The sequence below is a fragment of the Marmota flaviventris genome, chromosome 5 (assembly GCF_047511675.1).
Source record: "Marmota flaviventris isolate mMarFla1 chromosome 5, mMarFla1.hap1, whole genome shotgun sequence".
NCBI lineage: Eukaryota > Metazoa > Chordata > Mammalia > Rodentia > Sciuridae > Marmota > Marmota flaviventris.
Window position 1 is genome coordinate 163,861,127 of NC_092502.1, and position 27,288 is coordinate 163,888,414.

Sequence of the window (27,288 nt, forward strand, 5' to 3'; positions counted from 1 at the left end):
CCGGCTCCTCCCATCGAGCTCTTGGGCAAGTGTCTAGTTGGTGGACTTGTGTACAGGATGCCCAGGTCAGGCCCTAGGACGTCCCATCCCGCCCCAGGCACCCAGCTCTGGCTGCAGTGCGCTTGAGGATGTGGTGCTGGTCCCTGGGCTAAGTTTCAGTCGATGCCAGGACAGGGCCACCTGTGCTTCTCTGCAGAGCCCCTGTGTCCTGAGGTGGTCACCCTGCTCAGGGGACCGGTGAGGTCCCGGGATGGAGGGGCTGGGGCTTCCCTGGTCCCCCCGCCGAGCACACAGCTTGTTTGGAGGCGGACACTGGCTTCCAGCCAGGACCATCCATCGGTCTGGGCACCTTCTCAGCATGTCCATCTCCTGAGCTGTGACTGGTCGATGGACCTCTGCAAGCGCCTTTCAGGACTAAAGAGCTTCCAGAAGACGCGGGTCCCGGCGCTGGCCACAGGGCGAGCTCCAGGATGCTAGGACCTGGAGCTGTCCCAGCGTGGCTCTGCCTGGAGGGCTGCTCTGTGTCCAGGGTCCGTGGGCCATCCACACCCTGGGTCAGCCTTCCTGGGGTCAGCCGTGGCCTTGTGCCTGGGGCATTGTACACCGTTCTTGCTTTTTCCCAGCTGAGAATCCCAACGCCTTTCTCTGCCCACTTGACTTGCAGAGCTCAGAGCGAAACCACCTCTGTCACCTGCACCACAAATGCTGTCACCCAGGCCTGTGGCGGGAGGTGTGGGCGAGCTCTGCCCTGGCCCGGCTTCCTTATGTGCAGCTGCCCAGCCCAGCGGGGGCCTCACTGCCGGGTCATCCCGGGGCTCAGAACTAGGCTCCTACTCTCAGACCAGAGCTTCCCGTGCGCCCAGGACCCCCAGGGCCTTGGGGTCACAGGGCCTGGGGCTCCCTTCCACCCCATGGCTGCCACCCCATGACCACGGGTCGGCCTGGCGGGCTCCCCGGACAGCAGTGCTCTCTTGCAGGCCCCGCGCATGGGCACCTTCATCGGCGTCTACCTGCCCTGCCTGCAGAACATCCTGGGCGTCATCCTCTTCCTGCGCCTGACGTGGATCGTGGGCGCGGCCGGCGTGCTGGAGTCCTTCCTCATCGTCTCCCTGTGCTGCACCTGCGTGAGTGGCCGGTCTTCCTGGAGGCCTGGGGGTGGTGTCCTTGCCCGCGGGAGCCTTCATGGTGCTGGGTCCCTCTGCGTCCAGCTGGGGCTCTGTCCAGGGGCGGGAGGTCCTGGGAGAGGCTGGCCATGGTCCCACGGAGCCTTGCCCGGCACGCTGTGGGGAGCTTACAGCCCCCACCCCCGTGTCACGTGCCAGTGTCGCCAGGATGCCACGGGTCTGTCCCCATCAGCAGGACCTGTGGTTTTGCAAGGTTGCTGTCCAGTTCAGAAGGGCCTCAGGCACTTCCAGGTCCCCGTTGTAGGGACCAGGACCCAGGCTCGTCACCCCTTCAGGCCAGATGTGGGGCGCCAGGGCTTCTGCCTCCCTGCGCGCGCTTCTCTGCCACCACGGCTGCCTCGTCCGGTTGGTCCTCTGGGTGCCCAGCCCTCCAGCGCAGCTCCTCTCCCCTGCTCTGGTTAGGAAGAGCGGCTCTAGTCACGGGGTGACCTGGGGGTGCCCTCTCTGGGAAGGACTCCGCAGCACAGCCGAGCAGGAGTCTTCTTTAACGCCCCCCGCCCCAGACCTTGCTGTCTGTCCCAGCTGATCACTCCTGGTGCCCAGAGACAGGCTCTCCTCAGCAGGGACGGGTAGCTGGAGGCAGGCCCTCCCTGGCTAACTGGACACCATGGCTCCCCCCGGGGAAGTGGGCACTAGATGGGGCCACCTGTACCCTCCTGGGTACACACCTAGAGGGGGTGTTCCTGTGTCCATGAGTAGGCATAGGTGGACCCCTGTCTGGGTCCCTAGAGGAGGTGGACACCTAGATGGACCCTGCCTTTAGGGCTGGGCAGTGTCCCAATCCAAGGTCCGCCTGCGCGTGCGAGGTGAAGCTCTGTGGCGGGCAGGAGAAGGCAGTGGCAGGGCCTGCGCCTCTTGATCTGGTCACTCAGTGGTCTCTCTGAGATGAGGAGCCCCGGAGTGAGTGGCTGGGCCCCAGGCAGCCCAGGGTCTGTGCCTGGGGCAGCTTGGAGTTGTCCTCCAAGGCTGCCTGTCTCTCTACAGACGATGCTGACCGCCATCTCCATGAGTGCCATCGCTACCAATGGTGTGGTCCCAGGTAAGGGGCGCCTGCCCTTGGTCTGGAGGAGTCTTGCACAGTGTGGTACCTGAGCCACGTGCACATGGAGGTCGAGTCCTGTCTGCTTCATGGTGATGGTGACTTGGACCTTAACCCTTCGACTGAGGGTGGCCTGGGCATTGTGCTGCTCAGGGATGGCACAACCTGGGCCCCGTTCTCAGGGGCCCCCGTGCAGACACACCTCTACCTGCCTGCTGTCCTCTGTGACTGAGGATGGCGTTTTGTGTCCACGAGGCAGCCTGGGCTCTCCTGGAAGCCATGCTGCCCTGTGTGCGGGCAGTGGCTGGCCTCCAGTGCCCTGCCCGGGCCGGGGAAGGTGTGTTGCTGCGTCTGTGAGTGCTGCTGTCTTGGCTGCTTGCTGGAGCGGGCTTGGAAGGTGCTGGACTCGGCCTCTGCTCTCTGGACAGAGGCGGGTGCTCACCATGGGCCCAAGGCCTTTTGAGTTCTGAGTCTTAACGTGCCGTGGACCATGGCTCTTGAGCATGCAGTAGTACTAAGCAGGCGAGATGGCCCAGCCCAGGGCGTGGGGACGCCTGTGTGCGGGCTGGCCTGGTCCTGTTCCTTCTTGCTTCTCTTTGTCACTTGAGCCCGTGGAGTCCCACCTGTTCACTTGTCCCTGCGTCACCATGTAGTCACCCCTGCAGGGAGTGTGGGCAGAATGGGGTCTGGAAGGCCTGCAGCCTGGGGCCTGCGTCCTGCGAAGGTCTGTCCCAGCTAGAGAGGCAGCGGGATGTCCCCTCCAGATGAATAAATGGTGACGTGCTAGCGGACACACGCGTGATGATTAACGAGCACGTCAGTTCACAGCCCGGGTGGTGACCACCCGCTGCCCCCGTGTCCCTCTGCGGGCAGCTGAGCTTGCTTTGCACTGGGGCCCTGGCTTTCTGCCCTCTCCCAGCCTCTGCTGGCTCAGCTCAGGCACAAAGCTCCGTGGCCTGGCCGGGGTGCTGCCTGGGGAGGGAGGTGCGGGCTGGATTGGGGTGGGGAGGGTGCACCCCAGGAGTGCTCTGGACCTTCCTGGCGTCCTGCTGAGGTGTGAGGGTCTGAGTCAACCCACTTGTTGGTGGACAGACCAGGGAGGGGTGGCAGGCCCTGAGGACTCTTTAGGGTGATGCAGAACGCACCAAGCAGCTCCCCAAGGACCTTGGCTCCCTGATTTCTTTTTTTAACTAAAGTCCCATGGACCTCTTGGTGGGAGCCACTTGGACTCTGAGTGTAGTGGCTCTTGACTGCCACCCACGCCATCCTCTTTCCACAGGAGGGCTGGCACCAGGGCTCAGGGTCCCCTGCAGTTTGGAGGGTGGGACTGGGCCATGTCCCTCCGCAGGGCCACGCTTTGCCATCTGCTCCCCAGGGGTGCGCTCCCTGATGGGCTGCTCTCTCTGCTGCTTGTAGCTGGAGGTTCGTACTACATGATATCCCGCTCACTGGGGCCTGAGTTTGGAGGGGCCGTGGGTCTCTGCTTCTACCTGGGCACCACCTTTGCAGGCGCCATGTACATCCTGGGCACCATTGAGATCTTCTTGGTGAGTCTGCGGTTTGCAGCGGTCCCTTGCCAAGGCATTCCGCCCAGGGACCGGTTTGCATGCTGCTGAAAGGGCACCATCCACGCCTCCCCCTTGGCACCATGCTGCCCCTCTGACTGTGCCCTGCCCTGCACGCCTCCAGAGCCGGACCCCTGCCCCCTTGCCTTGGGCTGTGGATGGAGCACTGGGTGCCAGCTCTCTGCTGTGGCAGGTGTCCCTCGGGACGCCCTCACGTCCTCTCTGTGAGGAGCACCTGGTGCTTCCCGAGCGTCTGAGCCCTGGGTGGCAGTGTGGCCTTGTGGTCTGTGCGCTCAGGAGAGAGGCCTGGAACCCCCCTGCGCGGCCCCTGACAGGATCCTGGCCCCACCCCTGTTGTCCCTGCTTCTGGATGCGCCTTCTGGGCGGTGTGTTTGCTCAGCGGCTGCCGCTGGCTGGTGGTCGGCATCCTCAGTGCAAGGCTTTCCCCAGGTTGCAGTTGGAGTGCTTGCCCTGCCCCTGCTTGCTGGATCCCAGAGCTGGGGCTGGGCTGGCCTCTGCCTGAGCGGCTCCCCTGCAGAGGAGGCCCTCCTGCCTTCTCACAGGGGGGACACGGAGCCTGGGCTCCCACACATTCTGATTCAGGTCTGGGCCAGGGCCTGGGACTGCTGCTGGTACCCAAAGCTGGGTCCTTGTTCCCGATGCCAATCCAGTAACGAGGACATGGTTTTGAGAAAAAGGGAAAAGAAGGTTTATTGCTTTGCTAGCAAAGGAGAGACAGGGGGCTCCTGTCCCAGAGGCTGTGATTCTGCCCCTCAGCAGGGCCAGGGGCAGTTAAAGGGTGACTCAAGGGCTACATTCCCGTGTTCTCTGTTGGAGTGTGATCCACTTGTTAATTTGGGAGACAGTCATTTCTGAATCTTCTGGTGCCACCCCCAAGTCTGGATGCCTTCATCCCTATGGTGGGTGTGTGCTCAGGGACAGGTCACTCTGCCTGGGATGGGGAAGAAAGGTAATGAGTTTCCCCTGAGATGGCCCGAGCAGCAAGGGCTGTATTCGGAGCATAAAGTGGACACTGTTACATTTCTAGCAAGTTCCTCATGCACCAGTTGGTGCTGGGCCATACCCAGGCAGCTAGGCTCTGGACTGTCGCCCTCTACCCGGCCAGTGTCTGCTGGTCCTAGTCAAGTCCCAGGTGGGGCTGCCAGGTGGCAGGCTGGCCACCTGGTGGCTCTCTGGAGGCTGCAGCCAGTTAGAGCAGCCACAGAGCAGGACAGTGAGCTGCCCTGCCTCTCCTAGGGCTGTGGCTGGGACCCTGCCCCTCGCCACGCTGGCCTGTCTGCCAGGGAGGGCCTGGGGCAGGGCGACCGCTCTGGAAGGTGAAGGGCAGTCTTATCCTGGTCCTGGAAACACCACAGGTCGCAGGCTGGCCCAGTTGTCAGGAGTGACTCAAGGACATGGGGCCTGGGGCCATGTCCACTGCCTGTGATCTGTGCAGTGGGCCTCCCCCAGGGTCCTCGTGTCTCAGTGCCTGACGTGCTTTCTCTGAGGCTCCAAGGGGTCTGTGCGAAGCCCCTGTGTGGGGTCCTGGACGGGGGCCCTCTGGGCCTTGCTGAGCTGCCTCGCTCCCTGCAGACCTACATCTCCCCCAGCGCGGCCGTCTTCCAGGCCACGGAGGCGGGCAGCGAGGCCGCGGCGCTGCTGAACAACATGCGCGTGTACGGCAGCTGCACGCTGGCCCTCATGGCCATGGTGGTCTTCGTGGGCGTGAAGTACGTCAACAAGCTGGCCCTGGTCTTCCTGGCCTGCGTGGTGCTCTCCATCCTGGCCATCTATGCCGGTGTCATCAAGACGGCCTTCGACCCGCCCGACATCCCGTGAGTGGGGGCCGCTGGCCGTGGCCCTGGCGGGGGAGGCCCTCGGGTTCTGCAGCCTCTGCCCTCGGCCCAGGCCTCTGCTGTTCTGCAGGCTGGCCGTGGCCCCGGGCGGTCCCTCCTTCCCTGGAGGAAGCTGGGGTGCCGCCGGTCCCTGTGCAGGTAGCCGGTCTGGGCACACCATAGGGACGGAGGCTGGTGCGGGCCCGGCTCACCACTGGTGGCCGGCAGCCCTGTGGACCACTGGGCAGCGGGCTTCTCCAGAGTCTTCCTGCACCCTCATGGAAGGCCCTCCCGTTGGGCCCTTTCCTTGTCTCCCTCGTGGAGGAGGAGGTTGCGGGGGGTGGCCAGCGTCAGAGAGCAAGTGGGCCTGTAGGCCGGGCCACCACCCATCCGTGGAGCACTGGCCCTGTGGGCTGGCCGAGTGGGGCCCAGGGCCTGGGCTGGTCGGGACTGGGGCAGGACTGGACTGGACCCTGGCACTGGGCTGGGCAGCCCCTAAGAGTCCTGAGCTGCTGCAGCTGGAGCAGGTGCTGTCCCTGGTGTGTGGCACATCAGAGCCCTCGGGAGCCTCCTGTAGTCAGCTGTGGAAGTGGTGAGATGGGGGTCTGCCTCCCCGTGCAGGGTCTGCCTCCTCGGGAACCGCACCCTTGCAAAGCGCAGCTTCGAGGCCTGTGCCAAGACGCACATCGCCAGCAACGGCACGGTGACCACCGCGCTCTGGAGCCTCTTCTGCAACAGCTCCAGCCCCAGCGCCTCCTGCGACGAGTACTTTGTGCAGAACAATGTCACTGAGATCCAGGGCATCCCTGGTGTGGCCAGCGGTGTCCTCCTGGGTAAGGAGGGCGGGTCCGGCCAGGGAAGGGTGCGGGGTGCTGTCCTGTGGACACGGCCAGGATGGCCAGCCCTCCCCAGCTGCTGCCGACCAGCCTGTGGGCTCCCGTGCGGCCCCCGACCCTCCCCGAGCCAAAGAAGCCACATGTGTGTTAGGCCAGCAAGTTGGCTCCAGGCCGGTGGTTGTCTGTACCCCTGCCCCTGGGACGGGCCTGGTGTGTGGGGGACAGCATGAGCTGTCCCCTGGCACTGGGCTGCGGCCGCCCTGTGGTGTTTGGCTGGGACTGGATGTGTCCGCGCTGGAGCCTGTGCTCAGCCCCTAGGAGGCGGCCCTCTGAACAGGCCTCGGCGGGGGCTTTGTGGGGCACAGAGGGGCAAGTCTGGCCATGAAGTCTCCCCTGTGGGGAGGGCCTACAGTGTATGCAGGTGGCATGAACCTGTGCTGGCCCAGCTGGGGTCTGCCTGGGAGGTCTGCAGATAGTGGGGTCCCTGGAGCGCCTGGTCAGCGCTGTGCAGGCCTGGGTCCTCCCTGTACTTAGGGGTGCAGGACGAGGTGCCATCTGGGGCATGTGTGAGCTTTCCTGCAGTGCTGGAGTCTTGGCTCAGAGGTTTGGGGAGGGGGTTCCCAGATGTGGTTCCCGCTGGGCATCCTCCTCTAAAGGTGGACCTGGGGAGAGTGTGAGCCTTCCCAGGCCTCCGTGGTGGCCTGTGTGGCCCCAGGAGCCCTGACAGAGGGTTCCAGAATCTCAGAGGACGTATCCTTGCCTGACCTGTTCTTCCTGCAGATAACCTGTGGAGCGCGTACTCGGACAAGGGGGCATTTGTGGAGAAGGAGGGCGTGCCGTCCGTGCCTGTGTCCGAGGAGAGCCGGGCCAGCGGGCTGCCGTACGTCCTCACGGACATCATGACCTACTTCACCATGCTTGTGGGCATCTACTTCCCCTCCGTGACGGGTGAGCCTCCTGTCCTCCCCGTCCCTCCCTGTGCTCCGCTCCCCCGCCGGTGCAGAGCCCCCAGGTGGCTGCTGGGTTGGGGGCGCCCCACCCGGGTCTGCACGGCCCTGCAGTGCCTTCTTGGTGCAGGCCGGCCAGGCGTGCCTTGGCTGGGCTTCCCCACACACGGGCTGCGGTGCAGCTGCTGGTGCGGCTGGGGCAGCGGCAGGCCCTGGGTGGCTGCTCCTGGGGGTCTGGTGGGAGAGGGCTGACTGAGGGCAGCCTAGCAAGGCCGGAGCTGTCTCAGGGCCATGTGCCTGCAACCCTGGGTGCCATCAGGCTGCAAGTCAGTCGGCACTGGGCTCCGTCTTCTGGAGTCTGTGACCTGGGACCCCGAGGGAGAACTGAGGTGGCAGGATCCTGGGCATGCTGGGGCCCCGCTGGCCCCGCTTTGCAGCTTGCAGGAGGTTATTGAGACCTCCATCTCCCGCGGAGGGCATCTGGGGTCCTCAGCCTGCCCCTGTAGCAGCCATCTTGCGGAGTGGAGAGAGGAGGCCTGGGCCCTCTGGGCCAGCTTGTCCACATTGCAGCGGCTGCGGGTGCCTCTGGGGGCAGCTGTGGCCTGGCTGGCCCTTGCCGAGGGCCTCGGGCGTGCCTCGCCAGGGCTGCCTGTTACGCCACTCCTCCTGTCTGCCTCTGCAGGTATCATGGCAGGATCCAACCGTTCCGGGGACCTCAGGGACGCCCAGAAGTCCATCCCCACAGGGACCATCTTGGCCATTGTAACCACGTCTTTTATCTGTATCCTTGAGTGGACGCTGGCCTCCCCACTTACACAGCAGCAGCCTGGGGGGGCTTTCCAGGTCTGGTGGGTCCTGGCCGTGCCTCTGCCCTCCCTGGTGCTGTGGGTGCTGTGGTGCGATGCGCCCAACCAAGCGTGACAGCTGGATTCCCTCAGGGTGGCCATGTGCCACAATGTTGACCTTTGGCTTGGCAACCCACACTGTCATGTCTGACGGAACGTGTGTGGCCACAGCTGATGGTGACTGGTGTGCACACCGACCGGGTGGGCTAGGACTCCAGGCGTCTTCGTTCGAGCCGAGGTCCACCTCCTGCCAGGTCTCCTGCTGTTCCCCAGAGCACACACTGCAGGCCAAGTGCACCCTGACCCCTGGAGCCCCAGACAGAGATGGAGAGAGGGGAGGACTGAAGACATGCGGTCTGGGCACAGCAGCGGGTCAGGGTGTGGGGATGGGACTCTGGGAACGCTGGCCCAGGAGGCCCACTTGGAGCCTGGGGTGGGCCCTGCTGGCCAGTGGGCCACCCTCCCCCGCGGCCTGCTGTGCTGTCACTCTGGACTGACCGACCTTGACCTGGCTGCAGATCTCTCCTGCATAGTGCTTTTTGGGGCCTGCATTGAAGGCGTGGTCTTGCGAGATAAGTGCGTTGGTTTCCACGGAGGCTTGGGCAGGCGTGTGTGGTCAGCACCCTCTTTCCTGAGGGCAGCTTCAGCTTTAAAATCAACCTTCCTAGAGCGTCTCAGCTCCGCGTCTGAGCTGAGAGCCCTTGTGCTGGGGTTGGGCACCCTCGGCCTGACCGAGGCGCTAACAAGGCCCCAGCTTGGGCCCAGAGCCTGGGGAGCCACGGGGTGCAGCCACGGTGCCTGGCGGGCTGGGGCGTGGGGGCACAGGTCCAGGACGGTGAGGTGCGCCTGCTGGGTGGGGAGCAGTAAGTGGAGGCCTCGGGGCCTTGCTGGGTTGCCGACAGGAGGCTGGTGCTGCCCGGCCCGTGAGGCGTGGCCCGGCAGCGAGCGGTGCCCTCGACACCAGAACCCCTCAGGGTCCTGGTGGGGTCTCTGGTCTGGAGGGGTCTTGGGCCTGGCTTTTCCCCTGAGGAGCCCCCCTGCCCTTCCACCAGGTCCCACTCACTTGGGGTCAGGGTCTCTGATTCGTCCTTTGGAAGCTGTACCAGCTGCCCACCCTGCTTGCTCACAGGTTTGGGGAAGCCCTGCAAGGGAACCTGGTCATCGGCATGCTGGCCTGGCCGTCCCCCTGGGTCATTGTCATCGGCTCCTTCTTCTCCACCTGTGGTGCTGGCCTGCAGAGCCTGACGGGGGCGCCCCGTCTGCTGCAGGCTATCGCCCGTGATGGCATCGTCCCCTTCCTGCAGGTGAGCCCTTGGCCCAGGCTGTGGTAGGTGGACATCAGGTGTCTTGCTGAGGGAAGGAGCCCTGGGAAGGTCAGGGTCCTGTGTGTGAGGGTCCCCGAGGGTCTGCTCCCTAACCCCAACCCTAACCCTTAGGGTAAAGAGAGTAGACACGTGTTCCACCCCAACTAGTGGTCACTATCCCTCTGGATGCTGGGCTAAGTGCGTGGTGTGGTGGGCAGAGCAGCCCCTGCCCTCTAGGCCTGCAGATGCCTCTGAGATTTATTCTGCGAGCAGCCGTGAGGCCCATGTTGGTCCTCCTCGCCTGAGGGGGACGCTCCCTGCTGTCCCACTGCACGTCAGCCAGGGCCTGGGTGTCTGGGGACCTCCTGCAGAGCATAGGAAGTTGGTGGCATGCAGATGAGTGACTGGGCCACTGGACTGCACCACACCCGCCGTTAGACCTCAAAATAAAAGGTCAGGGGGACAGTCAGCGGTAGTGCTTATCCAGCATGAGTGGGACCTGGGTCCATCCTTAGTGGTCCCCGGGCCCCAGCGCACGTGTGCACACACAGGAGAAAAGATTATTTTCTCTGAGCTATGGAGGCTGACGTCTGAGCTCGAGGTGTCATGGGCTGGCTATCAGGGCCTCTCCTTGTTGGGACTTCTGTCCTGGTGATGGGTTGTGGAGGTTGGGCTTCTGGTCTTCCGTCTTTGGCGGCCCCTGCTGGCGGGCGCTGGGTGGCTCACCCGAGGGAGACCCTTCCTGCCCCCAGCCCACGTGCCTCCTCCCCGCAGGTGTTCGGACATGGGAAGGCCAACGGGGAGCCCACCTGGGCCCTGCTGCTCACAACCCTCATCTGTGAAATGGGCATCCTCATTGCCTCCCTGGACAGTGTGGCCCCCATCCTGTCTATGTGAGTGGCCCCGTGAGGGCACAGGGCTACCATGCATTCGGGAAGGTGCAGGAGACAGCAGGGCAGCAGGCCACAGGGTCACGTGGGTGCCGAGCTGTCTGGTCAACCAAGGCTGCGTGGCTGACTGAAGGCTGCTGTGGTGGACACCAGGGCTGTGCAACACGTGGCTGTCGGTGGCAGGGCGGGATGTGTCCACGAGGCCGGTCAGCTACTGGAGCTGGACTTGAGGATGCAGTGAGACTCCCATGGTGGGGGGACCATGGTGTGGACAGGGGACCCCAAGGAGTGCAGTAGTGAGCAGAGTGTGGACAGGGCAGCCGGTTGGGGCCACCGTTGGCTGAGGGGTCAGTGGCCCCTTGTGCTGCCCACCTGCTGCAGGTTCTTCCTTATGTGCTACATGTTTGTGAACCTGGCCTGCGCCGTGCAGACCCTGCTGCGAACGCCCAACTGGCGTCCACGCTTCAAGTTCTACCACTGGTAAGGATACCTCAAGGCTGGCGGTGGCCTGGGCCGGAGCCCCTGTTGCCCTGTAGAATCAGCCTGCAAAGCCCAGAGCCTGTGGCCTGTCTGCCTCCATGCTCTTTGTCCACCCCAGGACACATGTGGGCCTCTTGGGCCCACCTGTGGTCAGCCTGGACTGGGAGGGCCCGACAGGCAGGTGGCCAGCATGTTTTCCCAGCACGTAGGAAGGGTCATGAAGGGAAGGGCAGTCTCTGTGGGCAGCCGCACGGGTGCTGGACCAGGAGCTGGGCAGCGGCACCTGAGCTGTGTGCCCCCCAGGACGCTGTCCTTCCTCGGCATGAGCCTGTGCCTGGCCCTGATGTTCATCTGCTCCTGGTACTATGCCCTCTTCGCCATGCTCATCGCCGGCTGCATCTACAAGTACATCGAGTACCGCGGGTGAGTGGCGCCCCGCACAGCCGTGACCTGCCTCTGTGGCTTCCCTGACCAAAGTCCCGAAACCAGCCTGGCACAGCGTGGGCTGCTTGAGAAAGTGAGGTAGCCACCGTGGCCCACGTGGTGGCCTTCTTCCTCTTGAACTCTGACCTGTTGTGGTCAGGTCCGGCCCCTTCTGTATCCCGGCTCCTGGCCCTCTGGGCTTTCCCAGGAGACCCAGCCTGTTGGATGGCCCACCTGGCCCTGATGGAGGTGGGTGCCAGGGCAGAGTTGCCCTCCCTTTCTTTCCTGGCAGCTGGACAGGGGCTGGGGTCCCTGGGCAGCTGTGCCCAAGGTCACTGTCTGCTCTTCAGAGCACCATTTCCATCACTTGAACTGCCCTCTGTCCCTGATGGCACTGTGGGTCAGTCCCACTCAGGGGCTGGTCCCTGCTGCTTCCACCTCCCTGTTCCCCCAGGGTCCCCATGTCCCTATCTGTTAACTAGGGTCGCAGAGACCCCACGGGTGCCCTGCCAGAGGCACTGCTGGGCCCAGCACCCGCTCTGCCCACAGGGCTGAGAAGGAGTGGGGAGACGGCATCAGGGGCCTGTCTCTGAACGCTGCCCGCTACGCCCTACTGCGCCTGGAGCACGGGCCACCCCACACCAAGAACTGGAGGTGAGTGGGCCACAGCCCTGGGGCAGAGAGGAGTGGGGACAGAAAGGAACAGGGACAGAGAGGAGCAGGGTTAGAGAGGAGGGAGGGCAGAGAGGAGGGAGGGCAGAGGAGTGGGGGGACAGAGAGGACGGAGGGGCCAGAGAGGAGGGAGGGCAGAGAGGAGGGAGGGCAGAGAGGAGGGAGGGCAGAGGAGTCGGGGGGCAGAGAGGAGGGAGGGCAGAGAGGAGGGAGGGCAGAGAGGAGGGGGGGCAGAGAGGAGGGAGGGCAGAGAGGACGGAGGGAAGAGAGGCGAGGGGGCAGAGAGGAGGGGGGGCAGAGAAGAGGGAGGGCAGAGAGGAGGGAGGGCAGAGAGGAGGGGGGGCAGAGAGGAGGGAGGGCAGAGAGGAGGGAGGGCAGAGGAGTGGGGGGGCAGAGAAGAGGGAGGGCAGAGGAGTGGGGGGGCAGAGAGGAGGGGGGCAGAGAAGAGGGAGGGCAGAGAGGAGGGGGCAGAGAGGAGGGAGGGCAGAGGAGTCGGGGGGCAGAGAGGAGGGAGGGCAGAGGAGGGAGGGCAGAGAGGAGGGAGGGCAGAGGAGGGAGGGCAGAGAGGAGGGAGGGCAGAGGAGTGGGGGGCAGAGAGGAGGGAGGGCAGAGGAGTCGGGGGGCAGAGAGGAGGGAGGGCAGAGGAGTGGGGGGGCAGAGAGGAGGGAGGGCAGAGGAGGGAGGGCAGAGGAGGGAGGGCAGAGAGGAGGGGGGACAGAGGAGTGGGGGGGCAGAGAGGAGGGAGGGCAGAGGAGTCGGGGGGCAGAGAGGAGGGAGGGCAGAGGAGTCGGGGGGCAGAGGAGTCGGGGGGCAGAGAGGAGGGGGGGCAGAGGAGTGGGGGGGCAGAGGAGAGGAGGGAGGGCAGAGAGGAGGGAGGGCAGAGGAGTGGGGGGGCAGAGAGGACGGAGGGGCCAGAGAGGAGGGAGGGCAGAGAGGAGGGAGGGCAGAGGAGGGAGGGCAGAGGAGGGAGGGCAGAGAGGAGGGGGGCAGAGAGGAGGGAGGGCAGAGAGGAGGGAGGGCAGAGAGGAGGGAGGGCAGAGGAGTGGGGGGGCAGAGAGGACGGAGGGGCCAGAGAGGAGGGAGGGCAGAGAGGAGGGAGGGCAGAGAGGAGGAGGGCAGAGAGGAGGGAGGGCAGAGAGGAAAGGAGACAGAGAGGAGGGGGGCAGAGAGGAGGGAGGGCAGAGAGGAGGGAGGGCAGAGGAGTGGGGGGGCAGAGAGGAGGGAGGGCAGAGAGGAAAGGAGACAGAGAGGAGCGTGTTGGGGGGTAGAGAGGAAGAAGGCCACCCTCACTTGGAAGCTGTTGACCTAAAGCTTCTGCCCATAGCCCTTGGGCGGGGTCTTGTTGGGGCCACCACAGAGGCTGGGTCACGAGGGTGGGTCCCCTGTACCCCCCCACCCCCCCACCCCCCCACCGGCCCCCTGCAGAGTTGCTGGAGAAGGGCAGAGTGTCCTTGCTGGTCCCTGCTCTGGGTGTGGCGGCTGGCTCTGAGCTCACCCTGTGGACCACCTCACCTCCAGGGGCTGTCACCTGCCCTGCAGGCTCTGGCCTGCGTGGCCAGTAGTGGAGGCCCTGCCTCATGCTCCAGGCACCTCAGACACAGCCTGCCCTTCCCGCCCCCTGCCCTTCCCGTTGATGGCTGGGTCCAGCTACATGTTGCCGTGGTCACTGCTGTCCCCTCAGGCCCCAGGTGTTGGTGATGTTGAACCTGGATGCTCAGCGCTGTGTGAAGCACCCCCGCCTGCTGTCCTTCGCCTCACAGCTGAAGGCCGGCAAGGGCCTCACCATCGTGGGCTCAGTGCTGGAGGGCACTTACCTGGACCAGCACCTGGAGGCCCAGCAGGCTGAGGAGGTGCGTGGGCAGGTGGCTGTGTGCGCAGAGGACGGGGTGTGGCACACGGAGGGCCACCAGTGTGCCTCCGCCTCCACGGGGAAACAGTCCTGTGTGCCGCGGGGCCATTCGCGTCACAAGGGCAGGTTGCAGGTCTGAGGGGCAGGCGTGAGAACCGGAGGGACCCAGTCCTATGCAGCGCAGAGCCCCTGAGGGGCTGCCCAGCCTTGACCTCTGCACCTGGAGCCCCTCGCCACAGCCCAGCCTTCCTCCAGGGTTTGACCACCAGCTTGACCGAGCGAGGGCCTCCGCTGCCCGATTCTGCCCATCCAGCTCCGTGAACGGTGGGGTGTGGGACCCGCGCCTCCCGGGCTCAGTGCTGTGCTGACTCCTTCTGGCCCTGGTCTGGTGGCTCTGTGACACCTGGGTTCCCACGACGGTTCTTCATTTCCTACCTTTGCACCTGTGTGTTGGGGGAGCCACAAACCTCAAGGCATGGGGGCCACCTGCCTCGGCTGCCTCTGCAGCCCGGGTCCTGTCACCTGCTGGCCCCTCCCTGTGACGTGTTGCATTTGGAACTGGGTCTGCTTGTGGAGCCCTGGTGCCAGACCAGCTCAGGCCTTCCGCTGTTCCCTCTGGGCAGTAGGTGTGTCCACCTTTTCCCTGGGGCCGGGAGTGCCTGATCTTGCTGGCATGTCCTGCAGGGTGCCCTCTGCTGTCCACGTGCTCAGCCTAGCACTCGGTTCAGCCCAGGTTGGTGGCCTGTGGGGGGGAGACCGGGAAGAGGGTTGGCTCCAAGGCTCAGAGCCTTTGGGGAGGCAGGAGAGGCCAGTGGCTCTCAGCTCATGGCACTCTGGGGGTCTGGCCCCCGGCTGCCCTTGCTGTGAACCCAGAGTTAACCCAGGGCTGTTGTCCCAGAGCTTGACCGGCTCCTGTCGGGTCCCAGGGGGCTCCTCTGGTGGCTTAGCCTGGTGGCTCCCTGCATCTGGTCCAACAGTTGTCCCTGTTATAGGAACGGCCTGGGCCCATACCTGACCATGGCCTTTCTTCTGGGGTGTTGGGGCCGGAGCCCAGGGCCTCATGCCAGCGTCTGCCCCTGCGCCACACCTGGTCCTGGGCAGCTCAGGTGTTTAAAGGGCCTCAGCGGGGGATGTGCTTGGTTCAAGTGGAGGCCCAGGCCTGTGGCCCTGAGAGCCGGCTTCCTTATTGATCAGCAGAGGCAGGAAGCAGCCGTCCAGGGCCCATCTGTGCCCAGGCCAGCGTCAGGGGCTGACATGCTTTCCCTAGGAGCTGTGTGCTCTCATCAGACTTTAAGTTAGTGGCATAAAATCGAGAACAATTTCAGAAAGTCTTTAAGTCACAAAAGCTTCTATTCCGTGTGACTCGTTAGAACCCTGGAGCCAAAGTCCTCTTCCCTGCCCTGCTGGCACGAGGAGAGGGCGTGGTATGGTCCCGCTGCTCACCTAGCCCAGAACCCCGTCTGCGGACACCTGTCCAGAGCCTGCGGCAGGGGCACCGATGCCCTCCAGTGGCCTCCTGGCTGAGACACGGCTGTGGTGGCGTCCTGCTCCATCCCTCAAGACCCCAGGCTGCCCGCGGCCGGCTCCCCTTGGCAGCGTGTTGGGCAGTTTTTGACTTGAGCTAATTCTAAGGGGGAGCATGTCTGTGGTCCCCACATCTCTGCCCTGCCCTGGGGGGTCGGTGTGTGACAGAGGCCTGGAGGTGGCGGGAGGGAGAAGGAGGGTTTTGCTGGGTACGTGGCTGGGGTGCCCCCAGTGAGCTGAGAAGCCCAGTAATGTCACTGCAGGGCTGGTGCAGGTGGCAGCTGGAACCGCACAGAGGAGGCAGAGAGGTGGCCGTGGCCCCCACGTGAGCCTCACGTGGCCTGCAGTAGCTTGTCGAGGGTCTGCAGACAGTGTCTGAGGTGCAGGGTGGCCAGGCTGCGTCCTGAGACTGCTTCCTGCCGTGTCTGGCTCCAGGCTGGTCCCTCCAGTCTGGCCTCCGTCTTTCCCTGCTGCCAGCCCTTCTCTGCGTCCAGTCTCTGCTGACTCCTACACGGACACTTGCTGCTGGATTCGGGTCCAGGCAGGTGATCAGCATTCTCACCATGAGAGTTCCAGCCACATTTGCAAGGACACCTTCCAAATAAGGTCACATCTTCAGGTTCTGGGGTTGGGACATAGCCATCTCTTTTGGGGCCACCATTTAACCCTCTACAGTCCACTTCATGACCCCCCAAGTTCACATCTCATGTGTGCAAAATGTTCATGACATTGAGACGTCACCAAAAGGTCCAACTGCTGCTGCGTCAGCTCAGCCGCAATCCCATCCAGTCCTGCCTCTGCACCCCCTGGGTGGTATCCTGCGGCTCGGAGGGTCTCTGTGCTGGAAATGTGGACAGCGGGTCCCCGTGGCAGGCACTACTGTTCACAGGGCAAGGTTGGGGGAACCAGGAGCACGAGTTTGGAGCCAGCCCGCCAGAGCCCAGCCCCATGGGTCCCAGGAGTCCAGCGGCTAGGGCAGGAGCCACGGCTTAGGGGTACATATCATGAATCGTGCGTGTCCAGCCTCCCCTTGACATCTGGCTGCTGGGGGTCGCTGCTGGGCAGACACAGCCCTGGCAGAAAGACAGCAAAGTGGTATTGTCCAGCTTCTTGTTCTTGGACCCCCACGCATTCTTCTGCAGAAGTCATTAGGTCCTACTGACCCACTCAGGTAGTGTCTGTGTGCTGGGCATGTGGCCCGTGGCCCAGATCCCCTGATGGTGATGTGGCGCGACACAGCTCTGAAGAACCGCCGGGGGCAGGTGACCCTCCTCGGCACCTGTGCCTGGTGGTGTTGTGCACACCTGCTTGCTGTGCCCGTCTTCCTCACTGTGCATGCACAGCTGATGGCTGCAGGCCAGGGTCCCGTGGGGGCCCCTGGTGCATGCTGGTCTGGCCGCCCTTAGGCATCCCTTCCGTCTCCTGCAGAACATCCGGTTCCTGATGGGCCTGGAGAAGACCAAGGGCTTCTGCCAGCTGGTGGTGTCCTCCAACCTGCGGGACGGCACGTCGCACCTGATCCAGTCGGCCGGCCTGGGGGGCATGAAGCACAACACGGTGCTCATGGCCTGGCCCGGGTCCTGGAAGCAGGAGGACAACCCTTTCTCCTGGAAGAACTTTGTCGGTGGGTGTGGCAGCCAGCACCCCCCAGCCCTGCTGGGTGTGGTCCCTGCCCACTCGGGTCTCAGTCTCCAGGCCCGAGCGTGTTCCTTGGGGCCATGGAAGGCCTGAGCCACACTGTCACCAGACAAGTAAATGGCCACTGGGCAGTCTTGAGGCTCTCCCTTCCCTGGAGCCCTGTCCCCAAGTTGGGGGTCCCCAGCCTCTGACACATAGTGTCTGCATCTGGGCCAGGAGGACCTGGTGATGTGAGGGCCCTTCAATGCCTGCCCTGGGCGGGGGATTCATGGAGACCCTGCCTCCATGCCGTCGTGGGTCAGCCCGCCCTCAGTGACCCGCTGCCGCCACTTCTCTCCACAGACACTGTCCGCGACACCACAGCGGCCCAGCAGGCCTTGCTGGTAGCCAAGAACATCGACTTGTTCCCGCAAAACCAGGAACGCTTCAGCGAGGGGAGCATCGACGTGTGGTGGATAGTGCATGACGGGGGCATGCTCATGCTGCTGCCCTTCCTGCTGCGCCAGCACAAGGTGGGCAATGCCCGGTGGCGGGGTGGGGGGCACGCTCATGCTGCTGCCCTTCCTGCTGCGCCAGCACGAGGTGGGCAATGCCCGGTGGCGGGGTGGGGGGCACGCTCATGCTGCTGCCCTTCCTGCTGCGCCAGCACGAGGTGGGCAATGCCCGGTGGCGGGGTGGGGGGCACGCTCATGCTGCTGCCCTTCCTGCTGCGCCAGCACGAGGTGGGCAATGCCCGGTGGCGGGGTGGGGGGCACGCTCATGCTGCTGCCCTTCCTGCTGCGCCAGCACGAGGTGGGCAATGCCCGGTGGCGGGGTGGGGGGCACGCTCATGCTGCTGCCCTTCCTGCTGCGCCAGCACGAGGTGGGCAATGCCCGGTGGCGGGGTGGGGGGCACGCTCATGCTGCTGCCCTTCCTGCTGCGCCAGCACGAGGTGGGCAATGCCCGGTGGCGGGGTGGGGGGCACGCTCATGCTGCTGCCCTTCCTGCTGCGCCAGCACGAGGTGGGGGGCATAACAAACAGGTGGACATCGTGGGGGATGGGCGTGCCCACACAGGTGGGCCTAGTCCAAGGTGTGGGGGGCAGCTGTGCCTGTTCAAGGTGGGCTGTACCCAGGGAGCATGGGGTTGGCCATGCCTGCCAGGCTCCCCATGCACGTGGCAGCTGGGGCAGGCAGGGCTTGCCCAGGTCTAGGGACCCCTGCTGCGTCCCCAGGTGTGGCGGAAGTGCCGGATGCGCATCTTCACAGTGGCCCAGGTGGACGACAACAGCATCCAGATGAAGAAGGACCTGCAGGTGTTCCTGTACCACCTGAGGATCAGCGCCGAGGTGGAGGTGGTGGAGATGGTGTGTGTGGCTGCCGGCCTGAGGCGCCGTGGGGCTGGGTGTGGCTTGCAGAGCTGGGCTCGCAGGGACAGTGCAATGTCCCCAGTGCCTCTGGCTGATGTCTGCGGCCTAGGTACGCCTCCTCACCAGGCAACCCGTGGTGCTCCCTGCCCCTGGCCTCCAGCCTGCTTAGGCCTTGGGTGTGGCCACCGGTGGGAGATGGCCTCACGGTCCCACAACTGGAAATAACCAGCCATCTCTGTCTACACAGGTCATCAGTCAGTGAGGTCAGCCTGGGGCAAGGTGTAGGACAAATGGGTCATTTGGTGGACAGTGTCTACTGAGTCCCAGGCACCTCCAGAGAGCGAGGTGTGGAGGCGGCCTGGGCAATGGGAGCATCTGTCCCAGCCACGGCCCCTGGACCCTAGGTGCCCTGCGCTGCTGTGGCCTGCAGTGAGGCTCCTGACCCCCAGAGCCTCTGGTTGCCCTTGGGGGGGGTGGGGTAGCGGTTTTGCAGTTCATACCAACGATTCCCGGTTGTTGATCGTGGGTGACGCCCAGTGAGCATGGGGCCTGCCCAGCTCGGGCGAGTCTGCAGTCCAGTCTGGAGTAGAGCTGCTGGGCAGGACCACATGGAACTGCCCCCGAGGGGCTCTGCTCCCGCTGTAGTGATGTGGGCAGGCCCCTGCTGGGGGTACGGAGGTCCAGTGCTGGCCAACAGCCTCCAGCATCTTGTCTGGATTTGCACCTCTGATCTCTAGTGAGGTCAGCATCTCCTCGGGCATCAATGATGACCCTTGGTGTTTTTCTCTCGGTCTCCATGGGGCAGTGTTGTCCCTGGTGGTTCTCCTCCTGCTCTGAAGGAGCTTCTGAGGCCGGGAGCAGGTTGAGTGCCCCTTCCTGTTCTCGCGACGGGGCTCACTGTCCAGCACTGCACATCTGCGTCAGGACAAGATCCAGCTGCTGGGAGCTAGCCGCCTGCATGATGGCCTTAGCTCATGCAGCCCTTGCTATGGGCTTGCCCTCGGGGTCCAGCTGCTCTGAACAGTGGCACACATGTCACAAGAGCTGCTTGGGAGGAGATGAGGCCTCAGGACCACAGGGGCTGGGCAGGGAGGCAGGCAGAGCCAGCCACATCCCCTGACCCTGCAGCATCTGTGGGCGTGACCACCCATCCCTCAGCCTGCAATGCTGGCTGCCTCAGAGTGCCACAGAGGGCCACTGTCCTGTGTCCCACCAGTGGCCCAAGATGACATCATCAGCTGATGGAATGGGGCCCTTTGATGGCCATGGTTCAGGATGATGGGCAGTTTAGAGTGAGCGCAGTGGGCAGGGCTGCTCTGGACATGGAGCAGAACCTAGGGTCCCTGGGCAGTGGCACTAAGTGCCGTCCCCTGTGGGTCTTGTGGTGTGAGCTTGCGTGTCATAGAAAGCAGCACGAGTTGCTGGTGAGCCCCGAGGTACCAGCTGGATGACCTGTCCAGGACCTTGTGCCCTGGGTGCTGGGTCAGGGTGTAGAGGTAGGCTCTCTTGCTGTCCACATGTTGATGGCAGAGGGCCCAGGAGGGGCCCAGGGCAGCAGAGCCTGCCTGCTGTGACTGCCGATCACACCTGACACTCAGGTCCACACACTACCCAAGCTGCTTGGGGCCCAGCTGAGGTCCCCAGGGGCCCTGCAGGGCTCCGGCTCAGCTGCTCCCCAGCTCAGGCCGCAGAGCGTCAGGGACCCCGTGCGCCTGCTGTTGGGGCGCTCTGCTCACCTGTGTGCTGTGCATCTCTAGGTTGAGAACGACATCTCTGCGTTCACCTATGAGAAGACCTTGGTGATGGAGCAGAGGTCCCAGATGCTGAAGCAGATGCAGCTGTCCAAGAACGAGCGGGAGAGAGAGGTGTGTGGGGCCTGAGCCAGACGCTCCCAGAACGCGTGGGCTTGCGTCCAGGAATGCACCCAGGAAGGCGTCTGTGGGGGTGAGGGCAGTGGTCAGGGAGGTGCCACCTGCCCCCCCAGAAGCCCGTGGAGTCTGGCAGGAGTGCTGGGCAGGTGAGCCACACGTGGCCCGGGCTGCATGGATGACCGTGCGTGTGGCACACAGCCTGGGGCTTGGGTGTTGGTGAGGGCTGCTGTGGCCTCCGGGGCCCTCAGGGTGGTGTGACCTGCGCATTGGCATCTCCTGGCCACTCCACACTCGGAATGGCCGGCAGCTGACTTCTGCCTGAGAGGCAGTCTCCTCCCTGGGCTCTGCGGACACACCTGCCAGGCCTCACACCCTAGCCCTGCATCACAGGTTTGGTAAGAGGGGGTGATGCTCTGTGGGGTCAGCGTCAGCTCCCTGCGGTCACCGGTCACGCGACGGCCCTGCCCCAGCACCTGGCTGGCCCTCTGTGGTTGGCCACAGCTCCATGTGGTTTTGGGGGCCAGGACAGGGAGGCAAGGCCGGGGGGGGGTGTTCAGAGACGGGAGGAGTGAGCAGCGCTGAGAGCCGGGGGACTGCTATCCCAGGGCTGGGGTGACCGGGGGTTCCGGGCCACTGCTCTGAAGTCCTTTTCCATGGCCAGCCTGGCTCATCAGCTGCTGTCCACTGGGTAGCTCTGGTGAGCCTCTGGCTGTGCTGACCCCTGCACGTCCTCCAGGCCCAGCTGATCCACGACAGGAACACTGCGTCCCATGCCGCGGCGGCCACCAGGCCCCAGGCCCTGTCGGTGCCCGACAAGGTGCAGATGACCTGGACGAAGGAGAAGCTGATTGCGGAGAAGCACAGGAGCAAGGAGGCCAGCACCCCTGGGTTCAAAGACCTCTTCAGCCTGAAGCCGTGAGTGTCGTGAGGCCTTGGGCAGAGCCAGGCCCTGCAGCCCCTGCCCCGCGCACCCCGCCTGCCCCCCCAGGGCCCGCAGGTCCACAGAGACTCCTCTTGCTGCCTTTCAGCACCGGTGGGTTGGGCGGTGAGGCAGGTCTCAGCCCTGGGGCTGCCCTGCTCTGGTGAAGGCCGCACACGGCTGCAGCACCTCACTTGTGCCCGACTTTCCACCAGCTGAGAGCCCCAGCAGGCCTCTGGGCCACCTCTCCCCGCGCTGTGCCAAGAGCCCTGGGCCCGGCCGAGGCCCTTAGGGCTGCAGTGGGACCCGGGGGTGCAGATGTGGCTTGGTCCCGTGTCCAGCCATGGCCGGCTGAGCCTACAGTGGTGGAGCTGACCCTCGGGGCCCGGGTTCTCAAGGAGGGCAGAGGGGTTTTACATACCCCGTGGGGGGCCTCAGAGGGGCCCAGGACAACTTCTGCTGACTGGGGGTGCAGCCTGGGCGTGGCCAGCAGGGGTTCCGTGGAGTAACGTGCTCTCCGTGTTTTTCTTCCTCTAGAGAATGGGGAAACCTGTAAGTTCACGGCTTTGCCGCCGCTTTACGTGGGCCACCTCGGTCCAGTTGCTTGCATGTCTGTGCTCGGCCCCTGTGTGTCCTGTGTAGCCCACTCCTTAGAATGGCCCTGGGCCTGCTGAACGTCATTCCCTGAGTGATCCCTGTGGCAGCCGAGGCTGGTCCTGAGGGAGCACAGGGTGGGCGTGTGCTTGCCACAGCGAGTGACCCTACCCACACCCCAGCCAGACCACCCTCAGGAGCGTCCCCCTTCATCTCCAGGGAGGGGGTGTGGGTTGAGTCCCGCTGTGGTCAGGCTTGTGAGGAGCACCAGGAGCGCCAGGGGTCTGAGGGGTGAGCCCATAGCTGGGGTCCAGGCTGCCAGTCCCAGGGGGGCCATCCTGGCAGGACCTGCTGGGGCTGCGGCTCTGTCCCTCCACCCGTCTGCCGGTCCTCATCCCCTCTACAGTGACCTCCTAGGCTGTTGGATTTAAGGCAGGTGGTGCCCAGGGCAGTGTCAAAGCTGGGCACTGGAGAGGGCACCTCAGCCATGCGACTGGAGAGGCCGGGAGGTGGGGCCACTGGGAGTGAGGCCAGCAGATGTGTGGGGAGCCCCGGGTTCTGCTGTCTGTGAACCTGAAGGTGCCTCAGATGGCTCAATGAGAAACAGTAGGTGCCGGAACACGTTTGACCCCGGCCCTCCTTGTGCCCACGTGCACACACCTGGGTGCATGCGTGTGTGCACCTGCACACACACACGTGCCAGCACACACATGCACACACGAGACTCCTTCCAGTCTTGGGCTTGCCTCTGTGGAAAGGGTGAGGATGCTCTGGAAAGTCAAGGTCAGGCCCCCCTTTGGGTCAGTCTAGATGTGAGGTGTACTGACGTCTCACTGCATCTCTGGAGCACACTTTGTGTGCACGCTCGTGTGTACCCATGTGCACACATCTGTGTCGTGCTGGTGTAAGAGCGTGCTGGTGTACGCGAGTGTGCATACGTGTGCCTGCTGGCGTGGACCTGGCCTCATCTCCTCTGCCCCTGGCCTCCCTGTCCTGCCCCTGTGGCTCCCAGCCGGAGATACGGTCTGGAGGGCCACCAGGTGCAGATGTCCTGTTGGGGGTCTGCAGTCACTGGGAGCAGAGGCCTCTCCTGTCCTCTGACTTCCACAGGCCACCTCCTGGGGACCCAGCCTGGCCTCTGAGGCTGAGGAAGTCCTGTGACGCACGCCCTGCCCTTCTGGAGTCCCCCTGCCCACACAGTGACTGCCCCCAGGGTGCCATGGGGAGACCGGCTGTGACCGGGCCGGGTTCCAGGGGGAGGGGCCCGCTGCTTTCTTTCCTCCAGGTGGGTGGCGGGTGTAAGCAGATGCATTTGGCTTGAGGCTTGTATCTGGTCGAGCTGATCAGAGGGTGCTAGCACAGGACATCACGGGGCCTTTCCCTGACCTCCTGGTGGCCTCTGCCTGGCTGTCTAGGTCTGGGGCACAAGTGACCTCTGCACAAGGCTGTGGAGGACACCGGGTGGGCAGACTAGCGGAGGCCTGCACAGGTCCCACCCCATGACAGGGTCAGCACGTCGGCTGGGTCTTCTAGCCCAGACACAAACACCGCGGCGGGAGTCCTCTGTGGAAGGGCTTCTCCACGTGGCTTCTGGGAGTGCCAGTTCTGCAGCTAGCTGACCCAGGCTACCTAGAGAAGGGACTGTGGCCTCCTGGTTGAGGGTGGGCAAACAAAGACGTGAGGCCTGTGTTCTCTGGGTGCCTACGTGGGCCTGTGCCAGTCTACAGTGCCCCAGAGTTACGTGGTCACCCCTGGGCCTGGCCACCAGGGACGCTGAGGAACGCAGCACCAGCACTCGGTGGGAATGCACTGCGGGCAGACCCAGGCCTGCACCGCCAAGGCCGGAAGCCCTGTCCACCATCCGCCAAGGTGCAGCATGGCCCAGGGGCTGAGGCCGGGGCGGAGGGGCCTAGGTGTGGCTGCAGGTTCTCTGCTGAGCCCGTCCACATGGCAGGGGCCTACGAGTAGCTGCCCTGCAGTGGCTGCTTGTCAGCTGGGGCACTGTGGGCGCTTCCCTCCTGAGCACTGGCCCTGCCCGGAACCAGAGCCTCTGCTCCGTTTGGACCCGCTCAGCCAGGGGTGTGAGCAGGGTCGTGTCAGAGCCCCGAGAGGCGCAGGCCTGTGGCCCATTCCCAAGCCTGTAGGACAGCCGCTCCCTCGCACCTGCTTCCTCCTGCAAGCTCTGCTTTGTGGATGTCCTGTGCTTCTGTAGTCACCAGCCGCCGCGTAGACTAGAGGCCTGGTGGTAGTGGCGCTCAGTCTAGAATGCCGGCAGGTGCTTCCTGCTGCTCCAGAGCCGCCCTGCCTGCCACCAAGCGCTTCTCCTAGGGGCCTGCCCCCCGGGACCCCTTGGGCCACAATCCTCCTGGCCCGGCCCTGCCTAGCACCAGGAGCCAGGGGTGGGTCAGCCAGGCTGAAGCCTCCTGCCCACTGCTGCCGCCCCTCCCGCAGGGACCAGTCCAACGTCAGGAGGATGCACACGGCCGTGAAGCTCAATGGGGTCGTCCTCAACAAGTCCCAGGACGCCCAGCTGGTCCTGCTGAACATGCCGGGGCCCCCAAAAAACCGGCAGGGGGATGAGAACTGTATCCTTTCCTGTGATGTTGCCTGCAGGGACGTGGGCACCGTGGGGGCTGTCCAGTGGTTTCTGAGTTAGGGGCTGTGGCTGGGCTTTGTGCTGCCTCTTGTCCAAACAGAGGCCCCCAAGGCAAGTAGGCAGGGGCCCACCTGGGGTCACCAGGCCAGACCACATGGTCCCCCTGCACGTACCCTGCACTGCCCCTGGAGCTGGGGGAAGCCTGGGACAGAAGGGGAGTGGGCTGGCCCCTGTGGTTGGCATAGACCTGAGAGTAGGCGTGGGTAGGTGGGGTGGGTCCCTCCAGGGTTTGGAGAGAGGACGCTGCGGCTGAGCCAGTGGGGGCCAGGGCAGTGCTGCCCCATGAGGTGCTCTTGGCTTACACTGGGGGTCAGTGCTAGGCTACAGGAGGTGGTGTGGACACTGGGCCTGGACAGTAGCGAGTCCATATGGTGCTTTCTGTGGCTGGCCCACGATGGAGTGAGGGCGAGAACAGGACAGAAGCCAAGCCTGAGCACCCAGCCCGGTGGGGGTGGGGGGCAGCCCTCACCTGCCCAGGTAGGGCATCCTGCCTGCTGTACCCCGGGCCATCCTGAGCTTCAGCTTGCTCCTGCTCAGGAGGGCAGGCAGTGAGAGCCCAGCTCCCTGGGCTGGAAGCTCATGTCCGCTGACCATAGCTCAGTGGTTCGGCTGTTGGTAATGCACGCCTGATGCCTGGGGTCCTGCTGGACTCCTCCCTCGAGACTGCAGCCAGCCCTGTGCCCAGGCTGTGTGGGGTGGGCATCTCCTGGGCTTCTGGGTCAGAGACAGACCCTGGGTTCTAGGTGCTGGCTCTGATCCGGTCACCTGGCTGAGGTTTGCTTTGAGGTTTGCGGGGTTGGCAGCCACTTCCTTCTCTTTCCTGACCAGCAGCCCCTCCATGTCCTCCCCACTCCCTGGGGTCCCCCATCCCGCCCCCCAGAACAGGGTCTTCTTTGGCTGGTCTTGGCCCCTTCCCAGGTGTACTGTGCGTTGTAATAGAGGGTCTCCCCTGCACGTGGCCCAGGGAGACCTGCCTGGCCTTAACTCTGCACCCAGACATGGAGTTTCTTGAGGTCTTGACCGAGGGGCTGAACAGGGTGCTTCTGGTCAGGGGCGGTGGCCGGGAGGTCATCACCATCTACTCCTAAGGCCTGATGACGGTGGGCATGCCAGATGGGGTGAGGACGGTGCCAGCCCAACTCAGACTGACAGATGTCACTCAGGCCACCTGACCTGCTGCACCTGGCTTCCTACAGAAGTTTCTAGAGCCACCACCTGGGCTCCCTCCACACAGAAGACATTCTAGGAAGTACTGAGAGGGGCCGCGAGTGACTGGAGAGCCCCCTGCATCCGTCCAGGGCAGAGCTCCATGTACCCAGCAACCTGGGGTTGACCAGTGTCCACTGCCCAGCCTCAGCCAGACTGTGACTTCACATGTCATTGACACCCCACACAGAACACTTATGGCAAAGCATGCTTGTCCCCTGGGCCAAGGGCAGAATGTCAGTGTGGCCGTGGGGCTCCGTGCCTCCCAGTCTCCCATGAACAGCTGGGCCAGTGCACACTGGGCAGGGTGCTGAACAGAGCCTGCGTCCCGGTGGGGTGTGAGTGCCAGCTGGTCCCTCCGGGGCTCCCCTGCCGAGCTGCGGCTATGTGGGGGTCCCAGCTGCTCTTCGTAAGCACCCACAGGGCCCTGCCAGTGTGCGCCTGGGCGGCGGGGGCCTGCTGCCCTGAGTGGGGGTGTGCGGGACCTAAGAGCCGGGAACTCTGCACATGGCCCACGTGCAGAGTGGAGTGCCGTCCCACCCCTTGCCCTGTGAAGGAGAAGGCAGCCTCAGCTGGACGAGCCCCCTGCTGGGCGTGGGCCCCGTGCGGTGAGGCAGCAACAGCTGGGCACCCTCACCACCTGCTGCTGGTTCACACTTTACCTTGGAGCTTTCCGGTTCTAGGTCAGCTGTGTGGGCAGGCTGTGGGCTCACTTGGCCTTGCTGGCCTCGCTGCCCGCTGCGTGGGTTATTTATTTATTTAAACACCCTGGGGCCTTTTGGGGGCGACCCCACTGTCCACAGAGCTTGCTTCCTCAGAGGTCCCACACTCAGGCCCTGGGCTGTCTCTGGCTTCCAGGGCTCCCTAGCGAATAAGCCCGTCCACAGAGTCCAGGTCAGGGCAGAGGCACTGTAGGGCACAGGGAGGGTCAGCTCGCCAGTGACCACTGTTCGGCTCATGTCCCACACAGGCAGTGGGCCTGCCCGCCGAGGGCCGCCAGAGCAGAGCCGTGTGGAAGGCCCCTGCCTCGTCCCAGGAAGGGCCAGGGGACCTGGGCTGCAGCTCCGCCCCGGCCGGCTTTTCCTTTGTGAACCTGCCTTGTCACTGCAGCCATCCAAAATCGACTTCATGGTTTCCTTTTATAGATTCCTTGTCTTTGTCTGATTCTGTTTGTAGAATAAAGTCCTATGAAACCTGAGGTTTGGGAGAATTTCTCATTGAGCAGAGTCCAGCAGCGGGAGGAATGGGCTCACCCTCCCTCCTCTCGGAGGGGCTGTCGCAGGACGGGTCCACCAGCTCAGCCCCGGGCTTGGGTCCTGGCCTGCCTGGCCAGGAGGAGGCAGGCCAGGGCCCAGCTGCTGGGCAGCAGCACCAGGAGCCCGTGGCTCAACCCACAGTCTGCACCAGGGAAGGCCTGACCAGAGTGCTGCTCGCTGCAGCAGGTGGGCATCTGGCAAGGTGTTGGGTGCAGAGGAATGGGGACCCTGGCATGGGCTTTCTGGAGGTCACCGTGGTGACACTGTCAAGTCACCCTATGGGCCACAGCTGCCCTCCTGGGGACACACCTGAGAGGGGACGTCAGTCTGGACTCCACAGAAGCACTGTCCACAGCCGAGTCTGTGTGGTGGACCTGTTCAGCTGTGAAAAGGCGGCATGTCCTGG

The 27,288-nt window shown here is 64.3% G+C and overlaps 1 protein-coding gene across 2 annotated transcripts in view; it reads left to right on the top strand.

Annotated features, from left to right (window-relative positions):
• Positions 1-26,824, top strand: part of Slc12a7 (solute carrier family 12 member 7) — a 45,646-nt gene extending 18,822 nt beyond the window's left edge. Inside the window, exons 4-25 of one of the 2 annotated variants that reach the window (XM_027943877.2) lie at positions 978-1,124; positions 2,169-2,223; positions 3,640-3,770; positions 5,382-5,623; positions 6,245-6,456; positions 7,240-7,407; positions 8,089-8,187; positions 8,770-8,827; positions 9,381-9,555; positions 10,330-10,448; positions 10,827-10,925; positions 11,229-11,348; positions 11,898-12,002; positions 13,702-13,870; positions 16,822-17,017; positions 17,374-17,543; positions 18,246-18,377; positions 20,138-20,245; positions 20,988-21,166; positions 21,708-21,722; positions 24,216-24,349; positions 25,417-26,824. In XM_027943877.2, coding sequence (XP_027799678.2) covers positions 978-1,124; positions 2,169-2,223; positions 3,640-3,770; positions 5,382-5,623; positions 6,245-6,456; positions 7,240-7,407; positions 8,089-8,187; positions 8,770-8,827; positions 9,381-9,555; positions 10,330-10,448; positions 10,827-10,925; positions 11,229-11,348; positions 11,898-12,002; positions 13,702-13,870; positions 16,822-17,017; positions 17,374-17,543; positions 18,246-18,377; positions 20,138-20,245; positions 20,988-21,166; positions 21,708-21,722; positions 24,216-24,349; positions 25,417-25,508 — 2,925 coding nt within the window. In that variant the 3' untranslated portion in view covers positions 25,509-26,824. The remainder of the gene's footprint in view (positions 1-977; positions 1,125-2,168; positions 2,224-3,639; positions 3,771-5,381; positions 5,624-6,244; positions 6,457-7,239; positions 7,408-8,088; positions 8,188-8,769; positions 8,828-9,380; positions 9,556-10,329; positions 10,449-10,826; positions 10,926-11,228; positions 11,349-11,897; positions 12,003-13,701; positions 13,871-16,821; positions 17,018-17,373; positions 17,544-18,245; positions 18,378-20,137; positions 20,246-20,987; positions 21,167-21,707; positions 21,723-24,215; positions 24,350-25,416) is intronic. The other variant, XM_027943878.2, reaches the window with a different exon arrangement.
• Positions 26,825-27,288: the final 464 nt, after the last annotated feature.